Source organism: Schistocerca serialis, chromosome 8 (genome assembly GCF_023864345.2).
Source record: "Schistocerca serialis cubense isolate TAMUIC-IGC-003099 chromosome 8, iqSchSeri2.2, whole genome shotgun sequence".
Taxonomy (NCBI): Eukaryota; Metazoa; Arthropoda; class Insecta; order Orthoptera; family Acrididae; genus Schistocerca; species Schistocerca serialis.
This window is the reverse complement of record NC_064645.1, coordinates 92,141,730-92,165,434: the sequence shown is the minus strand read 5'-3', so window position 1 is coordinate 92,165,434 and position 23,705 is coordinate 92,141,730. Positions and strand designations below refer to the sequence as shown.

At 39.6% G+C, this 23,705-nt stretch overlaps 1 protein-coding gene across 1 annotated transcript in view; it reads left to right on the top strand.

Moving 5' to 3' along the window:
- Positions 1-23,705, top strand: part of LOC126416840 (serine/threonine-protein phosphatase 6 regulatory ankyrin repeat subunit A) — a 448,195-nt gene that overhangs the window by 347,732 nt on the left and 76,758 nt on the right. The window contains exons 18-19 of the mRNA XM_050084723.1: positions 5,686-5,895; positions 19,203-19,560. Of these exons, the coding sequence (XP_049940680.1) occupies positions 5,686-5,895; positions 19,203-19,560 (568 nt within the window). The remainder of the gene's footprint in view (positions 1-5,685; positions 5,896-19,202; positions 19,561-23,705) is intronic.

Below are 23,705 nucleotides of genomic sequence, written 5' to 3'. Positions count from 1 at the left end.
TCTACCAATAGATTATTATTCAGCAGAGGAATTTTAGTTTTACATATTCTGTTCTGTCATTATAAAAGCTATTTTTATTTACAATTATATTTTGTTATGTTTGTTGTATTTGGAATATATTTAGAACTATATTAAAATTATCCATTAGTTGTCTTTTCTGTAATAATGAGTTGAATTATTTGCATCATATCTCTATCCCTGGTTGGCTGGTTGTCAGTTCCAACCTCATGTCAAATGACTCATTTCCGTGTGGAATATTCAGATGCAAGACTGGTTCTGTGCAACTACCCACCACATGCTCCTCCAGTCCCATCACAAGCACACGCTGTCCAGTCACAGTAATGTGACCACCTGTCAAAATCATGAATAACCACCTTTCACATTACAGACCACTGTGAGAAGTGCAAGAAAATAGTCAGTAAGGTTCTGGAAGGTACCAACAGGGATTTGGAGCCATGCCAACTCCAGTGCCGTGTACTGCTATGCTGGATTTTACTCTTCAGGAACCATGATGCAGATAGCCTGATCAAGATGGCACCACAGATTCTCGATTTGGTTTAAAACCAGGGGTTTACTGGCCAGGGAGCACGGTAAACTCATCCTGGTTCTCTCTGAATTATGCACATACACTGTGTGTTGTGTGACACATCGCATTGTTCTGCAAGGAAAACCAAACTGCATGTAGAGATGGACATGGTCTCCAAGGTAGATACATACTTGTTTTGATCCATTGTGGCTTCCAGAATGATGAGCTCACCCAGGGAATACCATGAAAACATTCCCCAGACTATAACACTCCCTCCCCCAGCCTTGATCCTTCTGATAATCGTTGCAGGGTATTTACTTTCAGACATTTCATGCCATACATGTCAACAGCCATTTATTTGTTAGAGTATAAAACATGATTCATAAGAAACATCACATCTCGTCACTCATTGGATGTGCAGTTGTGGCACTGGCATGTTACGCAAACAGTTTATGAACTTATCCGTTTTGGAAATGCTTCCACCCTAGGCCTGAAAGCAATCCTGTAAATCACTCTGTTTGTGCATTATGCCAACAGCTGCACTTTTTTCTGTGTCCTGCACAACATGTTCTATGTAATCTCCACTGCTAGTGCTACCAACTGCCATCTGTGAGTGGTTATTGCACACTGACGTTGAACATAAGTGGTAGTCACATTAATGTAACTGGACTGTATACTGCACTACCAGAAGCAGGGCCACCTGTGAATGCAGTCATATCATTCCCCACCCCCTCTGTCTCTTTCTCGAAATAACAGCTTCTATGAATTACATAGATGCGAATTATTACCCTTACAATACATCCTCTGAACCAAAAAGCCTCCTGGGCTTGATCTCTGCTAAACCCTACCCACATGTCTCCTGCTTCATTCGATTAATCTCTGCACTCTCAGTGTCCAATGTTACAGGGTACCACTCCACCATACACCATATGGTGGCTTGCAGAGTCTGTATGTAGATGTATACTTTACTCTGTTTTATATCTGCTATTCTCTCCCCCCTCTCCACATTACTACTCACTTCATCACTTCGTTGTGTGCCACTTGAAGCAGCTGTTCACCATGTAGAGGAGGCACTGAATCATAGACAGATGCAATGAAACAGAATGCTAGGAATGTTCAGCTTTCAGACTACAATAGAAAACACATCCACATTCACCCATGCACATCTCAGACACACATATGGCTGTTGTTGACTGTGGGTGCTAAGGCCCGATTGCAAGTGCGTCTAACATGGGCAGCAGCCTAGCGGTGATAAGTAGTTGGGGTATGGAAGAGGCATGGGGTAGGATGGGTAAGCGATAGCAAGGAAGGGGCAGGGAAAGATGTTAGTACTGCCTGTGGGACCATTCAGGGACATGATGCTAAGTGCAACATAGGGATGCTGTACTGCATAGAGGGGAGGGAAGAAACGAGAGAAGTGAAGGACTATGTATGTGCACTGGTGACATAGAAAACGTGTATAGTAATGAAGTGGGGGCAGGGGATAGCCAGGTGGAGGACAGGGAACCAGGTTGATTATGGGAACAAAGAATATTTTGAATATAGAGTTCCACCTGTGCAGTTCAGAAAAGTTACTATTGGAGTGAAGAATCCAGATGGCAAAGGCTGTTAAGCAGTCATTACAGTGCAGCACATAATGTTGGAAGGCATGCTCTGCAACTTGGTGGTCCAGCTCTTTCTTGGCCACAGTTTGGCAGTGCCATTCATGCAGACAGACAGCTTTTAAGTAGTTTCACTCATGAAGAATGTAACACAGTGGTTGCTGCAAAGTCTGTAGATCACATGTCTGCTTGCATTAGTGGTCCTGCCTTTGATGGGCAGGAGATGTTTGTGACAGGCTATAGCAGGTGGTTGTGGGAGAAAATATGGGACAAGTCTTGCAACCAGGTTTATTGCAGGGATATAAGCCATGATGCAACGGGTTGGGAGCAGGGGTGAAGTGAGGACAAACAAGGATATTGTGTCGGTTGGGTGGGTGGTGGAATACCACTGTGGGAGGTGTGGGAAAGATAGTGGGGAAGATATTTTTCATTTCAGGGCATGATGGGAGGTAGTCAAAACACTAGCAGCTAGCAAAAATGTTATTCAGTTCTCCAGGCTTGCGTTTTACTGAGTCTTGAGAGAAGTGTTCCTTTGTGGCCAGGCAGTCAGTATATCATGCACTGTAGGCACAGATCTGATTTTGGGCTCATTTAGAAAAATGGTTTCAGCATGTAAAGGAGTCAGGAAGACCCTTGCCATATTTTGAGAGATGCAATGAGCACAGCTGGCTAGGCTGTATGGAAGGGACTTCTTGGCATGGAATGGATGGCAGCTGTTAAAGTGGAGATATTGTTGGTAATTGGTAGCTTTGATGTAGATGGAGGTACTGATACAGCAATCCTTGAGGTGTAAGTTGATGTTGAAGAAGGGACTTGTTGGGCTGAGGAAGATCGGGTGAGGCAAATGGGGAAAAAGGTGTTGAGGTTCCGGGGGAGTGAGGATAAGATGTCCTCACCGTCAGTCCAGATCATGAAGATGTCATCTGTGAATCTAAATCAGGTGAGAGGTTTGAGACTCTGGGTGGTTAGGAATAATACCTCTAGATGGCCCGCAAATAGGTGAGCTTGAGACAATGCCCTACAGGTGCCCATTACTGCACCACAGATTGTTTGTAGGTGATGCCTTCAGAGGAGAAGTAATTGTATATAAGTATACAGTTGGTCATGGTGACAAGGAAGGAGGTTGTAGGTTTGAAGACATTTGGCACCGGAAGTGTACTGTTCAACAGTGGCAAGGCCATGGGCATTGAGGATATTAGTGTAGAGGGAGGTGGCATCGACAGTGAAGAGCATGGCACTGGATGGTAAAGGAACAGGGACTGTAGAGAATCTGTGGAGGAAATGGTTGTTGTCTTATTGGAGGTTAAGTTGGTCCACAAGGGTAGAAATTCTCTTTGTGAGAGCACAGTAACTGACCACTATACAACACCCTGGATGGTTGGATTTTTGTACTTTAGGAAGCATGTAGTAGGTAGGAGTGCAGAGAGTGGTTGGTTTGAGATGAGAGAGGGAGAGAAGACTCTCTGGGGGAGAGTTTCTGGGATGAACTTAAGTATTTGATGAGGAACTGGAGAGCCCATTGGATTCTTAGAACGGAGTCACTGTGGCAAGGCTTGTGTGTGGGCATATTTGATGGTTGCAGTTCCAACCACAGTGATAGAAATAAATCATGAAATGTGGGAAAATAAGAAAAGAAGAGAACTGAAGTGTTTGAAAGATTACAGACAGATGCTGAAAATGATGATGATGAGCGTTTGGCGTCATTGGCCGGGAGGCCCCTCGCGGGGCAGGTCCGGCCGCCATATCGCAGGTCTTATCACATTCGGCGCCACATTGGGCGACCTGCACGCCGGATGGGGATGAAATGATGATGAACACAACACAACACCCAGTCCCTGAGCGGAGAAAATCTCCGACCCAGCCGGGAATCGAACCCGGGCCCAGAGGACGGCAATCCGTCACGCTGACCACTCAGCTACTGGGGCGGACGTGCTGAAAATTAGGTGAACTGATAAGGAATGAGTGTTTCTCTCCAGATTTGGTGAAGAAAGGAGTATGCTCAAAAGCCTAACTAGAATAAGAGGTAGGATGAGAGGGCATATGGTAAGACCTCATAAAATGACATCTATATTACTAGAGGGAGCCATACAGGGTAAAACTGTAGGAGGAGACAGAAATCCAAACATATCCAGCAAGTGACTGAAGACATTAAGCATAAGTTTTAGTGTTAGATGAAGAGGAAGTCACGGTAGCTTGTATCAAACCGCTCAGAAGACTGATGATCCCATTACCTTCCCCCCCCCCCCCCCCCCCCCCCTCCCAAAAAAGATGGATGAAGTGTCTTTTGCAAAGATGACATTTTGTTATCAAGGGAACTGCACTTATGAAATGAAGATATAGAACTTCATAGTGAACTCTTGGAAAATGAGAGTAATATTAGCATAAGCTCAAAAAGGTGGATCTAAGTGAAAGTTATTTGCTGCAGAAGAAATATTTTCCTCAGTTTGCCACCTGTTGATGCATCCATAAAGCTCCATCAGTCCTCCTATGATCCCAGCATTCCCGATTACAAGCATAGGCATAGCCATGTCAACAAATCTCATTACTGGAACTTCATACAGAAGTGTGCACTCAGATTTCAGGGTTCAGTGGGCACAATCTTTCTGATAACATCCATCACTACACCTGGTGATAACATAATGAAGGACACAGTGAAATATTATCCCTGCTGTACACAGAGGCTCAGCCATACACCTGTGATTAATTTCTTGTGATTTGTGCATAAGAAAATGAATAGTTATTTCCCATTATATAATAGTCTGATGAACACAGATTATTGTTGTTATTTTTTGTTTTTGTTATCCTTATAACTAGTACTATATTTTATTTTTCACTCTTCTGTATTAATTCTCTCCAATGTCCACATTTGGAAAGGCTTTCCATGATACAGGCTTACAGGGACAGTAAGTTAGAAAGGAAATGAGGAATATTTTTACCCAGACAAGATGCCAAGAAAAGTTTGCAATTTTTACATGTTTTTGACAGAAAAAGCAATATGAGACACATATTACTAAAAATACAGATTTTAAATGTTAAAGAACAAAATGAGAGTCAACAATACTTTTTAAAAAATTAGCTGCTTATGAAAGCCAAAATTTAACTAAGTAATAGTGTTGACAGAAAAACAATGATAAAAATTTATTAGGCCTCAATTGTGAAAATTTGGCAGTAACTGTCTCTGAGGAATATGTTGGATGTTATAAGATAAATTGTTGAGATTAATTCTAGTGGTATTGTAACAAAGGAAAGGACTGCAGCTGCCATTGTGGTTGTTCTAATTTTGTCTTACTTTGAATAGGTGCTCTTCTTTTGTCTTGTTTATTTTATGCACTCAGAGGCAAGAATTCACTAAAATTAAGATTTGGGTAGAAATTTCTAGTTATTACACTTCTTGATGTTACTCATGAATTTGTGACTCTGGCACTATCTGCTATGAAAATGTTTGTCAACCAAATCACCTGCAAATGAACAAATTTCATCATTGTAATAAAAGTATTTGCTGATGCTTTTTTGCTTTTTAGGTAGAACATAATTTATTGATGCACCTGATTGTTACAGGTGCCTATCATCAAGTTTATGTCATACCTGACATCACATATGTACCTGATGCTGTTCCTCATGCTGACTGGAATTACACCATTTTACCCAGTAGTGAGGCCAAAATTGATCCCTTACTGGTATGAATGGGTGCTACTTGTGTGGTTATCAGGATTGTTGCTCTTTGAACTTACAAATCCCAGTGACAAGAGTGGACTTGGTTGGATCAAGGTGAGTAACAATAAATTGAAGTTCATTTAACAAGTCAACTGTCACACATTTTTTTCTGTAATTTGCAAGCCACTTACAGTATGTGTTTGTGGGTGCTGCTGGTGCCACTGTACTATCATTTCCCCCCTTTGCCTGTTAGATCTGTGAACAGTGCATAGGAAGAACAACTGTCAATAAGCCTTTGATGAGCCATAATTACTCTGATTTTGTCACTACCATCATTTCATAAGACGTACGCGGGAATAAGTAATGTCTTGCCAGATTTATTAAAGCGTACTATCTCTGAATCTTAATGGTAAACCTCTCCTTGATGCTCCACAGCCCTCTCCTGGCATCTGTCACTAGAACCTGTTGAATATCTATGAAATTCTATTGTGCTTGCCATACAGAATTTCTATGAACCATGCCACTCTTTTTATCCTCTCTATCTCCTTCATTAATCCTCCCTGGCAAGGATCCCAGACTGACAATCAGTACTCAAGAACAAGTGTTTTCTAAACCATTTCGCTGATGGTTGAATTACATTCCCTGATGAATCTTCCAGTGAATCTCAGCCTGATAACTGCTTTCCTACAACTAGTCTTATGTTGTTGTCCAACTTTGTCACTCTGGACAATTACTCCCAGATATTAATAGCTTGTTTCAAGCAGTTTATCACCTCTAATGTAATTGAACAGTAAATAAATGTAATGTAGTGTGCAGAAATAGGCAAAAATATCCAATACTGTTGGCGACAAATCACTTGAAGCAATAACTACTGTACAATATCTATTATTAATCCTCCATAGTAACCTAAACTGGAATGACCACATAAAACAAATTGTGGGAAAAGCAGATGGCAGACTGAGATTCATTGGGAGAATCTTAAAGAAATGTAATCTGTCTATGAAAGAGTGGCTTATGAAATACATGTAAGACTGATTATCAGTCTGGGATCTGGAGGTAGAGAAGATCCTATGAACAGCAGCACTTTCTGTCACAGTATTGTTTAGTCAGTGAGGGAACATTACAGAGATGTGCAACCAACTGCTTTGGCAGATGCTGCAAGAGAAGTGATATGCAGCATGAAGAGATTTACTGTTGAAATCCCAGGAGTGATCATTGTATGAAAACTCAGTTAATATATTACTTCCTCCATCATACATCTTATGAAATGACCAAAATGAGAAAATCAGAGTAATTACAGCTCATATTGAGGTTTGCCACCAATCATAATTCCCATGCACCATTTGCAAATGGGACAGGGGAAGGGGGAAAAGATGGAGGTACCAGAAATATCCTCCATCACACACCATAAGGTGGCTTCCAAAATACAGCTGTGAATGTAGATGTAGTGCATCTTTTCTATCTATGTGCAATATGTTACATTTATTTATGTAGAAGCTTGGTTGTCAATCCTTGCAACAAACATTGTTCCTGTGCAGGTCTTATTGCATTTTGCTAGTTTTCTGGCGTTGGAATTGTCCTACATATATCATATTTATCCAAGAGTAAGACAGCCTTGAAAAACGACACCCCCCCCCCCCCCCTTTTTTAACAGGCTCCTTGAGAGAAAAATTTATTTTTTAACATATTCTGACTAATCAAATTACAACCTTGTTATGGATGTAACGTATCTACCTAAAAAGTTAACAATGCATCTATTCTAATCTTATGCCATTTATTCAGTGTCTACATTTTGATAATACTAGCATAAATAAAATAAACAAATATCTGTTTTGTTTACTGTCATCTGTGGTATCACTATTTTAATCATCATCCTGATAGGGCAAGTGTGACTCTTATATCTTCATTGTCACAAATATTGGTTATTTCTTCCGAATGTTTTGTGATTTCTGAGGTTGTGGTTATGGTGGGACCTAAGAACACAGCTTTTTTTCTAGATAAATAGCAGATTTTGCTTCTATACTCACGCAAGAATGTTACAATTGCTCTTCCTTCCAAACAAATCACCTGCTCGCTGCTCTTGCTTCCAAACAAATCATCTGCCCTCTGCTCTCTCATTGGCTGTATGGAACCAGCAGCTGACACACCCCCTTTCGTAAGAATGCCACTAGCCCCAGTCTAGTCTTCAAGCATCTCCTGCAGGAATGTATGCTGTTGCTGAGTATTTGTCCAATTTGAATGTCAGCTCAATTCTGAGTACAAATGGATTCAGGCAAACTGCAGTTTATGCATGGTAGATGTTGTGATTCTTCAACTTCTCCTGGCGTATTTCTTGCTCGAACAGTCCACGGGTGTACTGCCGGTCCATAGTGTCCAATGGGCACAATATTTCGGCGATCAGACATGTCGCCATCATCAGGTGCGCTGACGAAGTGAGCTCCTGAGAGTGGGTGGCTGTCCTAAATCCCCTTCCCCTGCGAGGCGCTCTCTCCACGGTCCGTGACTGTGGCTGCGCGTTGGCGGTCGCTGAGAGGCTGGCGTTGGCGTCTATGGTGGTGTTGATGTAACTGCCTCATCGGCCCTGGTTGCTCGTTTGTTTTCTTTGCTGAGCCTCTTTTTAATTAGACTCAGTGCTGGTTCCCATGCCTTCCTGAGGTTATAGTCGCAATCTCTGTTGATGAGTCCATCCCTGGTACAAATTTTAATAGCCTCTCTAATGATGCTGTCCCAGTATTTAGATGCCTGTGCACAGACTTAATGGCATTACATTTGAGGCCCACGGCCTGTAGAACACTAAGCAAACAGTGGAGGTGATGTAGGTGATCCTCCAAGGTAGCACCTTTTATGATGATATCGTCAAGATGGGAAAATCATCGTACCCTTTTCTAAAAAAATACAATGAATGATGACAGGTGTATTAGCGATCCCAAACATTAGTCATCATGCTGATAGAGGCTGAAAGGCATATTAACAACAAGCAATGTTTTGATGTGTCATCCAAAGGACACCAAAGGTAGACTCCAGCAAAGTCAATTTTTTAAAAGAATTGATCCTCATCCAATATTGTGAGCAACTCCTCCAGGCAAGTTGTGGTGGTGGTGGGGGGTGACCTTGAAATCACCACAGGACAAAAGCCGACTGGATGGCTTCTTTACGATCACTATGGGTGCAGCCCATTGGTCTAATTGCTTCCAGTGTCATTAAATGATGCAGCTCCATCTTAATCTGGCCATGTAGAACTACGGTCACCACCCACACCTGATAAAAGCAAGGAGAGATGTGAGTTGTGAAATTGTTTGCACAACCTAGCCTTGAAGCAGAGCAGTCCAAAAACTCAGAACAGGAAGAATCGAGTTCATGATAAGGCACTTGGTCTGACATCAGATGCACCACATCCAAAATACAAAAACCAAAAGCAGCGAAGGCATCTAACACAAAGAAATTTTCAGTACTCACATCGTTAACCACCAAGTATGTAATAGAATAGACAACTGACTTGTTAACCATGCTGTCAGCCATGAACTGACTGAGAAGAAGTATCGGCTGCTTGTTGTAGATAACCTTTCAACACTTGAAGCATGCCGATGATGGAGACCCTAACCTGGTGAACATATGTGAGCCAAGTAGAGACACGGTAGCCTCTGTGTCAACTTATGGGAATCATGGCTTATCTGTCACCCACACTTCAGTGCAAATTTTAAAATTTTTTTCTGGCCTGCAGACAGTGGTGAACACAATGACGAGACAGTATGAATATCGATGTTCATGGATTTGTGCAATGCTTCCTTAGGGGGGGGGGGGGGGGGGAGGGGGGGTTTCCCCGCCAAGAGTCTCAACACTTGGGGCTGGCCTTGTGCTCACATATATAAACACAAGGGTCATGAAGGAAGTGGCATTCATTATTCCCACTGCTGATGACATGTTTGTACACATCGACCCTGTTGCTTGGAAGGAAGTGGCATTTGCTATTCCCGCTGCTGACGATGTGTTAGCTGGTTTGTTTGTTTGTACTTTGGCTACTTCCTCTTCCCCCAACATGCTAGGCTCCATGTGCTGGAGCTGCATGCTATCAACATCAGCAACCAATGGATGTCCTGCAGCATGGGTGACATCTAACAACAGTACAATATTCAAAGCCCCTTCTAATATAGGGCCCTCAAACTCAAGGGCAAGTTGATGGACCTCGTTATCCAGAGGCAAAAGAATGATTGCATCTCTGATCTGGTTTCCATATAAAACTCCCACCTGAGACTTAGGAGTGATGAACCGACAGGACTGAGACCGTGAACGTCGGCCACCCAAGTGTGACACAATTGTTGCGGCTGTTAGCAACGTTGGTAGAATTGAACACACGCCATGGCCACATGCTTACACTTGCAGTGATAGGACACCAGATGACATGGGTCAGTCACATTAATGTGACCACCTGTCAGAAATCTGAACAACCAACTTTTTTAGCATGGATGTACAGGAAGAGTGACAGTGAGGATATGGAAGGTATCGACAGGGATTTGGAACCATTCTAATTCCAGTGCTGTGAAGAGCTGCACTACGTTTTTCTTTTTAGGATTAATGGTGCAGTGTGACTGAGGTGGTCCCACAGATTCTCATTTGGGTTTAAATCCGGGCAGTATGGCAAAATCATCCTGGTGCCCTTCGAACCACACATGAGCACCACAAGCTGTGGACATGTTGCATTATCCTGCTAGTAGATGCCATCATGCTGAGGAAAAAAAACAAACAAACAAACTGTATGTAGGAAGAAAAAATAAATTGCATGTAGGGGTAGACATGGTCCCCATGGATAGATGCATACTTCTTCTGTAGATCCTCTGTGTCTTCCAGAATATCGCTATCACCCAGAGTATTCAGCAAAAATATGCACCATGCCATAACGCTCCCTCCTCCAGTCTGGATGCTTCTGACTATTGTTGCAGGGCTGTACACACCAACAGGCATCTGTACGATGGAGCACAGAACATAATTCACCTGGAAAGGCCACTTGTCACCACTCAGTGGACGTCCAGTAGTGGTACTGATGTGCAAATTCCAGTGCCCATCGCTGTTGCCCTCCCCCCATGAACCATGGACCTTGCCGTTGGTGGGGAGGCTTGCATGCTTCAACAATACAGATAGCCGTACCGTAGGTGCAACCGCAATGGAGGGGTATCTGTTGAGAGGCCAGACAAACATGTGGTTCCTGAAGAGGGGCAGCAGCCTTTTCAGTAGTTGCAGGGGCAAAAGTCGGAATGATTGACTGATCTGGCCTTGTAACATTAACCAAAACGGCCTTGCTGTGCTGGTACTGTGAACGGCTGAAAGCCAGGGGAAACTATGGCCATAATTTTTCCCGAGGGCATGCAGCTTTACTGTATGGTTAAATGATGATGGCGTCCTCTTGGGTAAAATATTTCGGAGGTAAAACAGTCCCCCATTTGGATCTCTGGGCGGGGACTACTCAAGAGGACATCGTTATCAGGAGAAAGAAAACTGGCATTCTACAGATTGGAGCGTGGAATGTCAGATCCCTTAACAAGCAGGTAGGTTAGAAAATTTAAAAAGGGAAATGGATAGGTTAAAGTTAGATATAGTGGGAATTAGTGAAGTTCGGTGGCAGGAGGAACAAGACTTCTGGTCAGGTGAACACAGGGTTATAAATACAAAATCAAATAGGGGTAATGCAAGAGTAGGTTTAATAATGAATAAAAAAATAGGAGTGCGGGTAAGCTACTACAAACAGCATAGTGAACATATTATAGTGGTCAAGATAGATACGAAGCCGATGCCTACTACAGTAGTACAAGTTTATATGCCAACTAGCTCTGCAGATGACGAATAAATTGAAGAAATGTATGATGAGATAAAAGAAATTATTCAGGTAGTGAAGGGAGATGAAAATTTAACAGTCACGGGTGACTGGAATTCGACAGTAGGAAAAGGGAGAGAAGGAAACATAGTAGGTGAATATGGATTGGGGCTAAGAAATGAAAGAGGAAGCCGCCTGGTAGAAATTTGTGCAGAGCGTAACTTAATCATAGCTAACACTTGGTTCAAGAATCATAAAAGAGGGTCGTATACATGGGAGAATCCTGGAGATACTAAAGGTATCCGATAGATTATATAATGGTAAGACAGAGATTTAGAAACCAGGTTTTAAATTGTAGGACATTTCCAGGGGCAGATGTGGACTCTGACCACAATCTATTGGTTATGAACTGTAGATTAAAACTGAAGAAATTCCAAAAAGGTGGGAATTTAAGAAGATGGGACCTGGATAAACTGACTAAACCAGAGGTTGTACAGAGTTTCAGGGAGAGCATAAGGGAACAATTGACAGGAATGGGGGAAAGAAATACAGTAGAAGAAGAATGGGTAGCTCTGAGGGATGAAGTAGTGAAGGCAGCAGAGGTTCAAGTACATAAAAAGACGAGGCTAGTAGAAATCCATGGCTAACAGAAGAAATATTGAATTTAATTGATGAAAGGAGAAAATATGAAAATGCAGTAAATGAAGCAGGCAAAAAGGAATACAAATGTCTCAAAAATGAGATCGACAGGAAGTGCAAAATGGCAAAGCAGGGATGGCTAGAGGACAAATGTAAGGATGTGGAGTCTTATCTCACTAGGGGTAAGATAGATACAGCCTACAGGAAAATTAAAGAGACCTTTGGAAGAAAGAGAGCCACTTGCATGAATATCAAGAGCTCAGATGGAAACCTAGTTATAAGCAAACAGGGGAAAGCAGAAAGGTGGAAGGAGTATATAGAGGGTCTATACAAGGGACATGTACTTGAGGACAATATTATGGAAATGGAAGAGGATGTAGATGAAGATGAAAAGGGAGATACGATACTGCGTGAAGAGTTTGACAGAGCACTGAAAGACCTGAGTCGAAACAGGGCCCTGGGAGTAGACAACATTCCATTAGAACTACTGACGGCCTTGGGAGAGCCAGTCCTGACAAAACTCTGTCATCTAGTGAACAAAATGTACGAGACAGGCAAAATACCCTCAGACTTCAAGAAGAATATAATAATTCCAATCCCGAAGGAAGCAGGTGATGACAGATGTGAAAATTACCGAACTATCAGTTTAATAAGTCACAGCTGCAAAATACTAACATGAATTCTTTACAGACAAATGGAAAAACTGGTAGAAGCCGACCTCGGGGAAGATCAGTTTGGATTCCATAGAAATGTTGGAACACATGAGGCAATTCTGACCTTACGACTTATCTTAGAAGAAAGATTAAGGAAAGGCAAACCTACGTTTCTAGCATTTGTAGACTTAGAGAGAGCTTTTGACAATGTTGACTGGAATACTCTTTCAAATTCTAAAGGTGGGAAGGGTAAAATACAGGGAGCGAAAGGCTATTTACAATTTGTACAGAAACCAGATGGCAGTTATAAGAGTCGAGGGGCATGAAAGGGAAGCAGTAGTTGGGAAGGGAGTGAGACAGGGTTGTAGCCTCTCCCCGGTGCTATTCAATCTGTATATTGAGGAAGCAGTAAAGGAAACAAAAGAAAAATTTGGAGTAGGTATTAAAATCCATGGAGAAGAAATAAAAACTTTTAGGTTCGCCGATGACATTGTAATTCTGTCAGAGACAGCAAAGGACTTGGAAGAGCAGTTGAATGGAATGGACAGTGTCTTGTAAGGAGGATATAAGATGAAACAAGGCAAAAGCAAAATAATGGAATGTAGTCAAATTAAGTCAGGAGATGCTAAGGGAATTAGATTAGGAAATGAGACACTTAAAGAAGTAAAGGAGTTTTGCCATTTGGGGAGCAAAATAACTGATGATGGTCGAAGTAGAGAGGATATAAAATGTAGACTGGCAATGACAAGGAAAGCGTTTCTGAAGAAGAGAAATTTGTTAACATTGAGTATAGATTTAAGTGTCAGGAAGTGGTTGCTGAAAGTATTTGTATGGAGTGTAGCCATGTATGGAAGTGAAACATGGACGATAAATAGTTTAGACAAGAAGAGAATAGAAGCTTTTGAAATGTGGTGCTACAGAAGAATGTTGAAGATTAGGTGGGTAGATCATGTAACTAATGAGGAGGTATTAAATAGGATTGGGGAGAAGAGAAGTTTGTGGTACAACTTGACTAGAAGAAGGGATCGGTTGGTAGGACATGTCCTGAGGCATCAAGGGATCAGAAATTTAGCATTGGAGGGCAGTGTGGAGGGTAAAAATCGTATAGGGAGACCAAGAGATGAATACACTAAGCAGATTCAGAAGAATGTAGGTTGCAGTAGGTACTGGGAGATGAAGGAGCTTGCACAGGATAGATTAGCATGGAGAGCTGCATCAAACCAGTCTCAGGACTGAAGACCACAACAACAACAACATCGCTGATGCAGAACAGTTAGCATGGTTGTATCACCTGCAGGGACCTGCTGCAGATTCCCATAAGCATACATGTTCACTGAATAGTCATTGATGAGAGACTGTTGGTAGCCACCTGATTCACCTCGATGGTCAGTTGCTCAACAGCTGTTCTTGACACTTGTCATCTATGGCCTATGCTGCACCACGGTTGCCTCAGCACCAGTTCTGGGTAGTGCCATCTTGCCATGCCCAGCATACTTTTCACCATGGCAGCAAGCTACAGGGATTGTCCAAAGAAGGGTAGATACCATTCATTTCAGAGTCATTTAACATTCCAACATAGGTATGCAGCTGGAAGCAGTAATAAGTTAGATGGCACTATGTTTGAGAAGACCTTCATTATTCCATGCTTTGCCATTTATTTACTTTGTATGAATCACAGTAACCCTCCAATCTATTTCAGTGACATTTCCCAGGCCCTGAACAGTCAGTTTCTCAACTCAAGGTGAACTGTTGATTTTTGCAAGGAACATATGCTTTCACTTGCTTCCAAATAAGTTTAGTTGTGTTAAAATGGCAGTGGTAGTCTCATGACTCTATTCCAATACTTACAAGCCACATCATTGATAACGTAAGTCAGGAATTGTGGCTTATGAAGTGACATGAGTTCTATTAATTCTAATTTTTTTAGCATATCATACACAGTAACATTGGGTTATTGTAATCACCAAATAATGTCTACCTTTTGAGAGGACAGGATTATATCATTTAAAACTAAATTGTATGGAGTGTTGTCATTACTGATCAATTTTCTAAACTTGGTAACAACATACTGTGGAACCAATTCAAAAATGTTTCATGATTCATTTCTTCATGGTACTCTGATGTTTTCTTTGATCCAAAAAGCAGTTGATATTGGAATAAAGCCATGGTAGGTATCAACATGCAAAAGAATAATAGTACCATCTTTGCAAATGGTGAGTGCCATACTTTCTGGTTTGTCATCACTCCAACCTCTTGTAACAGTATGACCTGCATTCACCCATGTCGCATCGATCCAAATAATGTCCCTGAAATTAATGATCTTTATTTCATGCAAAAATATACATTGCTGTGCAGCTATGTTTTCCCATTCCATCAATATTTTACAGAACCAACTGCTACAATGATTTGCTGCCTTCAGAAAGTACGACTTCACGCAATGTTGGATGAAGCTTATCTAATGTAGGCCTATCTCTCTTATGATTAAAATTGTATATATGACACAGAATCACTTCTTGTGTGAAGGGATTCAGGTTTGTTACACTTTCCTGAATACTTCTCTTTCTGTGTGGCTTATGAAGACAAGAGGATCCTGCTTCAGTTTGTTCCTTCTCATATTTTTCCTTACCAATATGAATTACAGTCAGTTCACTAACTTCAGCAGGAGCTGCAGTTCACATGATTATTTTTGAAATCAGTAGCAGAGGTCTCCCAACTTTCTGCCTCCCTCTCAAAGTGTTCCTGCACATTGCACATCAGTTGTCAAGATTATCCTTTAAATGCAATTCCTTGGCAAGGTTTCTTTCAGTATGTGTTTGCATCCAGAATCTTGAGTCTGATCCTGTTCTTTCACATTTCAGCAGATGTGATAAAAAAACCACAATAATGATAACAAAATATGCACATTTCATACACAGCACTAGCCAAACATTGAAAGTGAAATAACCACATGGCACTACGGTGTGTTGATGATTTTCACTTATGGACCGTCTGACAGCAACTGAATAAAACACAATGGCACTAAAATTGTGTTTTATTCAGTTGCTGTCAGACGGTCCATAAGTGAAAATCATCAACACACTGTAGTATTACGTGCAACTGAGGAGGACAGGACCAAAAAAAAAAAAATTGAAGATGTCAACCACATGGCAGTTTGGTTTGGCAAAGGGGAACAGTTCAGGCATGATGCTGAGTGCTGTGATTGGAGGAAGGCGCTCCAGTGGTTGAATTGTGAACTATCAATAATTTCAATTGTACTGTAGTGTACATACTGCTTTCTTTATGAATTCTAGCAAAGAAGTTATCTTGTAATGTAAAAAGCTAGTTCTACACTGTACATTCACTTCTCAACATCACTGAATGCAGTACGTATACTGTCAGTCAGCATCAATACCTTGATGATGATAGCTGGTTTCCATATTGTATACTGCACTTTCCCACTTCCTCACCTAAAAAATTGAGTCAGCATCCCCCCATAATGAGTGAGATATTGAGCTCAGAAAAAGAATAAGATGTTAATATTATCCATTGCAGAGCTTTGATGTAAGGTATTTCCAAGAGGACAAATAAAACAAAATACAATGAAAAATTGTGGAGTAAATATGTGCTATGATATGACTGAAATGTGTTATTATTATGTACCTGTGTTACATTTTTTACCAAACCACTACTCTTTGTTGTCTGAATAATTCTTCACTGTATTGCATGTTTAAATAAATTTGTTTTATTATCTTTACACTCCTTAAGGAATTTTGTACAATTTTATTCCTTTACCAAAAATGTTGTTTTGAGTGTTGTATATTCTTTCTTGGTAACTGTAAGTTCATTCTAGCTCTTATTCTATGGTCATGGTACAGTAATCAAGTTTTTTTGTCAACCAAAATGTACCTCGGTTTAGACTCGTGATGAGATTTGGTAGTATATGGTGGCTCGCTCTAGTGTTGGTTTTCAGTATTTTGAATCCTGTTCACCATGTTGTTATTCATGACTGTTTGCAGTTGAAGGTTGATAATGACGAGTGCTTCATTTTATTGTTTGAAATTGCTAACAGTTCAATCTTGTTCATTGAATATTATGATGGGCGATGATATGACAAGCCCATAAAGTTTTTGCAACTATACAACTTGCTGGCTGAGTTTGTAGTGTTTCATGTGTGTGGCAAGCACATCGAGTTGACTCAAGTTGCTCCTTCAGTTTACTTCATTCTTGCTTATCTTGAAGGAGTGTATTACTCTTTGCATTTTGTGTTAGGGATGAACATTAGTTGGTGAGTGAGTGACTTTTAGTAGACAGGTTGTGGTTTAAGAAGCTTTGGATGGATTTCTTGTTTTTTTGTGTTTTGTTTGTTAATGAATGGTGGCAACTTGGCTAAAAATAAATGTTAGTCTGTTAATGAATGGTGGCATCTTGGCTAAAAATAAATATTAGTCTGGACTGAAGGAGAGTTGTCAATGCTAACAGGACTACAGTAGCACTTCTTGTTGATCAGTATCACCAGCTGACAGAATTAGGCTTCTTTAGGAAAATGTCTGAACTGTCACAGAAGAAAAGTGGATATGATGACAGACTGACCTGTAGTGTAGCCCAAGGTCTAGGTCTGAATATTACAGTTCAGTCATTCCATGCCAACTGGTCTAGAGGTTCCCGCATGACAATCATGCATTTTGAAAAACATTTGTGTGAACATGTACTCAATATATATTGGTAAGTTTCACCATTGTCAGTTCATTACTTGCAGAGACTTAGTCACTCATTCAGCTCTGTAGTGCAGCTTTAACAGTGCACCACTGAGCTTTTGACAACTTTGAGACATAATATCCCTGGGAATATTTTCTTGAAAGAAACAAAACTAAGTCAGATTAAACTTATCAGTTACAGATATTTTAGAAGCCATGGCTGTTAATTGAATGTAAATACATAGAACTGCAACCAGTCACATTTTTGAATAGTTATTTGTTACTCCATGAACTGGTTTCCAAACTTTTTCAGATTCAACTTCAGATGGTTTTCCAGAAGTTGCATATCTATTTCTAGCATAATGCTGGGACAAGAAGGTGGAACATATTTTAATGTATTGTCATGAGTATTGTCTATCTGACGATATGGATGTAAAATTTTAGTTTTGTACTTACTATGACAGTGTGGGTGGTTTTCTCTCTGTTTGTGTCTATCTGTCTGCTTCCATCTGCCTGGCACAGACAATGAACTGCAGACCAGTGTAGAGAAGTACCAGAAAGCACAGGTGGCTCCCTTCAGTGGCAAAGGTATTGGAAGTTGGTACAGTGCTATGACAAGTTGGAGCAATGACCCCCACACTGTTGCTTCCATTTGACGACCGATCGGACCTTATGTCAGTACATAATTGTAGCTCTCTTATATCAATAACAATTAAATTTACTTAGTACTTCCGGCAGTAATGCACACATTACTGCACCTCCACCACCACTGCCATGGCATGAGTCACATTTGAGGATCATGCTGTTCAGAATCTCCAGGCACCTCTCTCTTTTATGTAACTGTCTTGAACTGCCTATATATGTTGTCATGCCATGACCGAATAAATAGTTGTTGGTTTCCCATAACTGTGTTTCTTATTTTGTTCAGAGTTAGAACACCTCCCTTAAATTCATAGTCATTACACAGCTTCTGTCTGGACAGTTCTTAAGGTTGCAGGAAAAATTAGGCAATTTATAGAGCCCTTGAATATCTATGAGTTCTTTCCTGACGAATTCCTCTCAGCTGTAGGAACAGTGCTCAGTTATATATATATCTTCAATCTGACTTTAAAACTTGATTAAATATTTAATCACTTAATTTATTGGGGTAAACTGTTGTAAATGATTTCTCTGTAATATAATATTCCTTTGTGACAACGTCTAGTCTTAACTTGTTCAGTGTGGACATATCTATTTTCCTGTGTGTTATGCTTGCAGAAGTCTTCCTTTCAGAGTAACAGTAGTTTTGGATATCCTTTGTAATCTATATGTTGATATCAAACAATGGAAAATTCAGGATGGAATAATGACTGTATTATGAAAAAGATAGATTGCTACTCATCTTATAGCAGAGACATCTGTTGCATTTGGGTGTGTGTGTACATGTTGTCCAATTTGGAAGAAAGTCTTTTGGCTGAAAGCTTACTTGTTTCATAATCTTTTTATTGTGCCTATTTGTGACTCAGCACCTCCCCTATTGGGTGAGTAGCAGTATGTTGACATCACTTTTTATGACTCATACATAAAACATTAGTATGTAATACTATACATTTGTTTAAGTTTTTAACAAGTTTATAATTTGATAAATAACATCCAATTTTTGTTTTACAGGTAGCTGTGTTGCTGTTTGGTATCTTTGGAGTGGCAGCACATTTGGCAGGCATGCTGTTTGTTCCGAGAATTTATTGGCCTACTCTCATGTACATCAGAAATCAATTGTTTGCCATGTCTTTTCTTTTGGCATGTGTGCAGATTCTTGACTTTCTGTCCTTTCACCATCTATTTGGACCATGGGCTATCATTATAGGAAATCTTATGAAAGACTTGGCACGCTTCCTTGCTGTGCTTGCCATTTTTGTATTTGGGTTTTCAATGAATATTGTTGCATTGAATCAGCCTTTCAAGAACTATACACCTGAGCAACTACAGAAAAACATCAACCCACTGTCAAAGGAAAACATTACTAAAGGTAAGATTTAATCAGTTGAAATGTTGGTTTTAATCAGTATTTTATGTGTTCTTTGTCAACTTGTTTCAGTAGAAGCCTAAAGAGAATACATGAGAAATACTATGTGGCCAATATGTTTGCGTATGTGAGTGATATGACAGGAAGCAGGTGACACATGACACTTTCTGAGACTATACCAACAAATTAATATTCATAAAAATATAATGGTGTCTCTCAAAATATAATTAATTGTGTCTGATGTTCCATTATATATTTGATTCTCAGTGTTTACAAGATAGGTTTATAAAACAGTGTTACCAGACACTACAAGCATTTTCTGCTATGTAATACACAAAAGAGGCTAGCCCAGCATACAAACTATTGACTGTTGAAAACAAAAAGTAATAGAAAACGAAACAGCCCATCTGACAGTTGTTTTAATTTCATCTGTTCACCACGTGTATCATTTTAGGCTGTGGGAAGGTCATCATATTCTCACTTCTTGTCACAACCTAAACTTATAGGTGGACTATTCCCCCATATATTTTTCTTATCTTTTCTTTGCCCTGTTTCTCTTGTTAATGATGAAGGAATGAAAGTTTTGTTCTCAGAACTTGAGTTTCCATGATGTATTTCATGTGTCATTAATTATATAATGAATTTATATAATGAATTAATGAATTAACTAACTGGATTCTTTTAGTTGTTCATTAAAACCTTTTGTGTTGTCATTTTCCCACATACTTAATGAGTTTGATATTTCCCATTTTTTCTGTTTCAAACTTGCAAATTCCTGAATGTACTTGCATAACTCTCAGTCAAAGGTTTATGAATTTAACCTTTGTGAAAACATAAACACAGAAATAGGATAGTCATGCTTTATTTCTCTTTTGTAACAAATATACTTCAAGTGTTTTATTTTGTGGAGAAAATTCCATAGTCACCTCAGTTTACAGTAATAATATATACACACTTCCAAACTAAACTTTAATTTCTTCATTAATATCTACCCTTACCCAAGTTTTATGTCCTGCATGAAGTCCTTCATTGGTTTGTGAAATAGTCATAAAATGTACTTTTATAATTTATTTCATTCTCTCTCTCTCTCTCTCATTTCCTCTTCCTCACAGGGGCAAACATTTTTTAAAAATCTGGAACATATTTCTGATGTTTTAATATTCCAGCTTCACAAATTAGTGGGAAATAAATAACATTGATTTAGTTACATATAATCACATTATTAGTCATTGCATAGTAAAAATGCTGCTTATTTTGGGTGCTGTTTGAGTGTGGTCCTTGTCATTCATAAATGCTGGAATGTTCTGGTTGGAATACAAAGAAGAGAATGGGAAGATATGATGTAAACACATAGTGCATAGCTGTGAGGAAGGGCATTGCTTAAAATCTTAGCTACAAATTCCATCATGTAAATGTGCATATCTAGTGAAATTTTCTCTAAATTTATTTTGACGAGCCCTGGGCTGCTTATTATTATACGTTAGAAAATCCATACATCCCCAATTATTGATGCAGATGGCACACATTTCTTTTCCATTCAGAACAAACAGAAGTATAACTTACAACCATGATATGTCATGACACACTCAACAGTACAGTAGTAAATTGTATAGTGGATCTCAATCTGAACTTTATGGGATGGTATACAAATTATCATAAGGGAAATTTGGAAATGCTTTTTACCCACGGCTTTTCTTACACACACATATGACATATACTGTGCACATCTCCTACTTTTAGGGTCTCATTTCCTTATCTAAATCCATCAGCATTGTTTGATTTAATTTGACCACATTCCATTACCCACATTTTACTTTTGTTGATATACATGTTAAAATCTCTTTTGAGGACACTATCAGTTCTGTTCATGTGCTGTTCCAAGTCCTTTGTCATCTCTAGCAGAATTACAGTGTCACTGGTGAACCTCAAATCTTCAATTTCCCATCCTCAACTCTTAATTCCTGTTTGGTATTTCTCCTTTGTTTCCTTTACTGATTGTTCTATATACAGATTAAAAACAACAGGGATAGGCTACAACACACCCTTCTCAACTAATGTTCCCCTTTCCCTTCTTTTGGTCCTTTTATTACAACCTGGTTTCTGTACATGTTGTAAACGATCATTCCCTCCCTGCATATTACCCCACTTACCTTAAAAATTTTAGAGAGAACTTTCCACTCAACATTGCCAAAAACTTGTTCTAAATCTACAAATGTTATAAATAGATTAGCTTTTCTTTAACCTACCTTCTCAGATGAGACGTAGAGCCATATTCCAACATTTCTCCAGAACCAAAAGTTCACTTGAGGTTATCTTCTACCAGTTTTTCCATTGTTCTTTAAATGATTCATGGCTTTATTTTACAACCATGACTTATTAAACTGATGGTTATGTAGTATTGACTCCTGTCAGTAATTGCCTTCTTTGGAAATGGAATGATTACAGTCACCTTGAAGTCAGACGGTATTTCACTTGTAACATATAACTCGCAGACCAGATGGAACCATTTTGCCATGGCTGGCTCTCCCAAGCATCTTTGTAATTCTGAGGGAATGTCATCTACCCCAAAGGCCTTATTTCCACTTATGTCTTTCAGTACTCTGTCAGTTTCTTCTCACAGTATCACATCTCCCATCTTGTCTTCATATATTTCCTTTCCTTCTGCTTGTATAATATTACCCTTAAGTTTGTTTGCCTACATATCCTTTATGCCTTTGAGCTTTACCTTCTTTCCATGGTATTGGCTTGCCATCTGTGCTCTTGATGTTCATACATCTGAGTCTCTGTTCTCCAAAGGTGTCTTTAATTTTCCTGTAGATATGATATCTATCTTTCCTCTAGTCCTGTATGTTTCTTCATCCTTGTATTTGTCCAGTCACCATTCCAGCTTATTCATTTTCAATTTTCTGCATTTCATACTTAAGATATCTATATTCCCTTTTGACTGCTTCATTTGCTGCATTTTTGTATATTATCCTTTCGCCAATCATCTTCAATATCTTATGTATACATAAGGATTTTTTTCCAGGCCTTGTCTTTTTGCCTGTTTGATCTTTTGCTGCCTTCATAATTTCACGTCTTAAGGTAACCCATTTGTTTTATCTTCTGTTCCTTATCCACGTTTCAGCTAGTTGTTGCCTTGCCATCTCTCTGAAACTCTCAGCAACCTCTGAATTTTTCAGCTTTTCCATGTCTCATCCCCTTAATACCCTACCCTTCAGTAATTTCTTCAGTTTTAATCTGCAGTTCATAACCAATACAGAATGGCCAGGGTCCATGTCCCTGTCTGGAAATTACAGTTTAAAATCTGCTTTCAAAATCTTTGTCTTCAATCTGCATGATCTGGTAGACATTTTATGTAAGTGCCATCTATCTAATGGAAGTCTACATAAAAAATTTCAAGAACAATCTTTAAGTGTGGAATCAAGGAAGACACATAACTTCCCTACTTATCTCTCCCATAGGGACTCTGAAGACAAAATTAGATTAATTACAGTGTGCAGGTATTTAAGAAAGCTTTCTTCATACACATAATACGTGAATGGAATGAGAAAAAGTAGTACAAAAGGATATACCCTGTGTCATCCTCTTCACAGTGATTTGCGAAGTATAGTTGTAGATGTAAATATTCAAGTTGGTAATGTTACTGTGGGGGCTGAACTGAAGCTGAACATCAGTAAACAAATTTATTGAAGATTAAATCTGTGCAGCAGTCTGCAGATACAGTCACTGACCTGTTATTTCTACTAAATCTTACTACCCTCTGTAACTGGGTGCTGAAGTTAAAAACATCTCCTGTTGGGGACCCATAGACCGTCAAGAGGTGGCACCATTTGTGTTAATGTATTCTACTTTTTCTGTTTGTGGCCACTTCTCCTTTCCTCAAATTACACCTTCAGTAGTGTGATATTGACTTGTATCCATGAAGATGCATCTGTTTAATTCCTGTGAGTCCCACATGATATTGTGTTATGCATAGCACATATGTAGAATATCTCTACATTTATTATTGTCCTATACTGATATGAGAATCTCAGTTATCTTAACTTAAGAAGTTTTGCATGTTTTAGCAAGAGCAGGCATGGCAAACAGCAATTGTGATAAATAAAACAGTGCAGTAGCTGCTGATTTGCACAAGATTTCCTTTC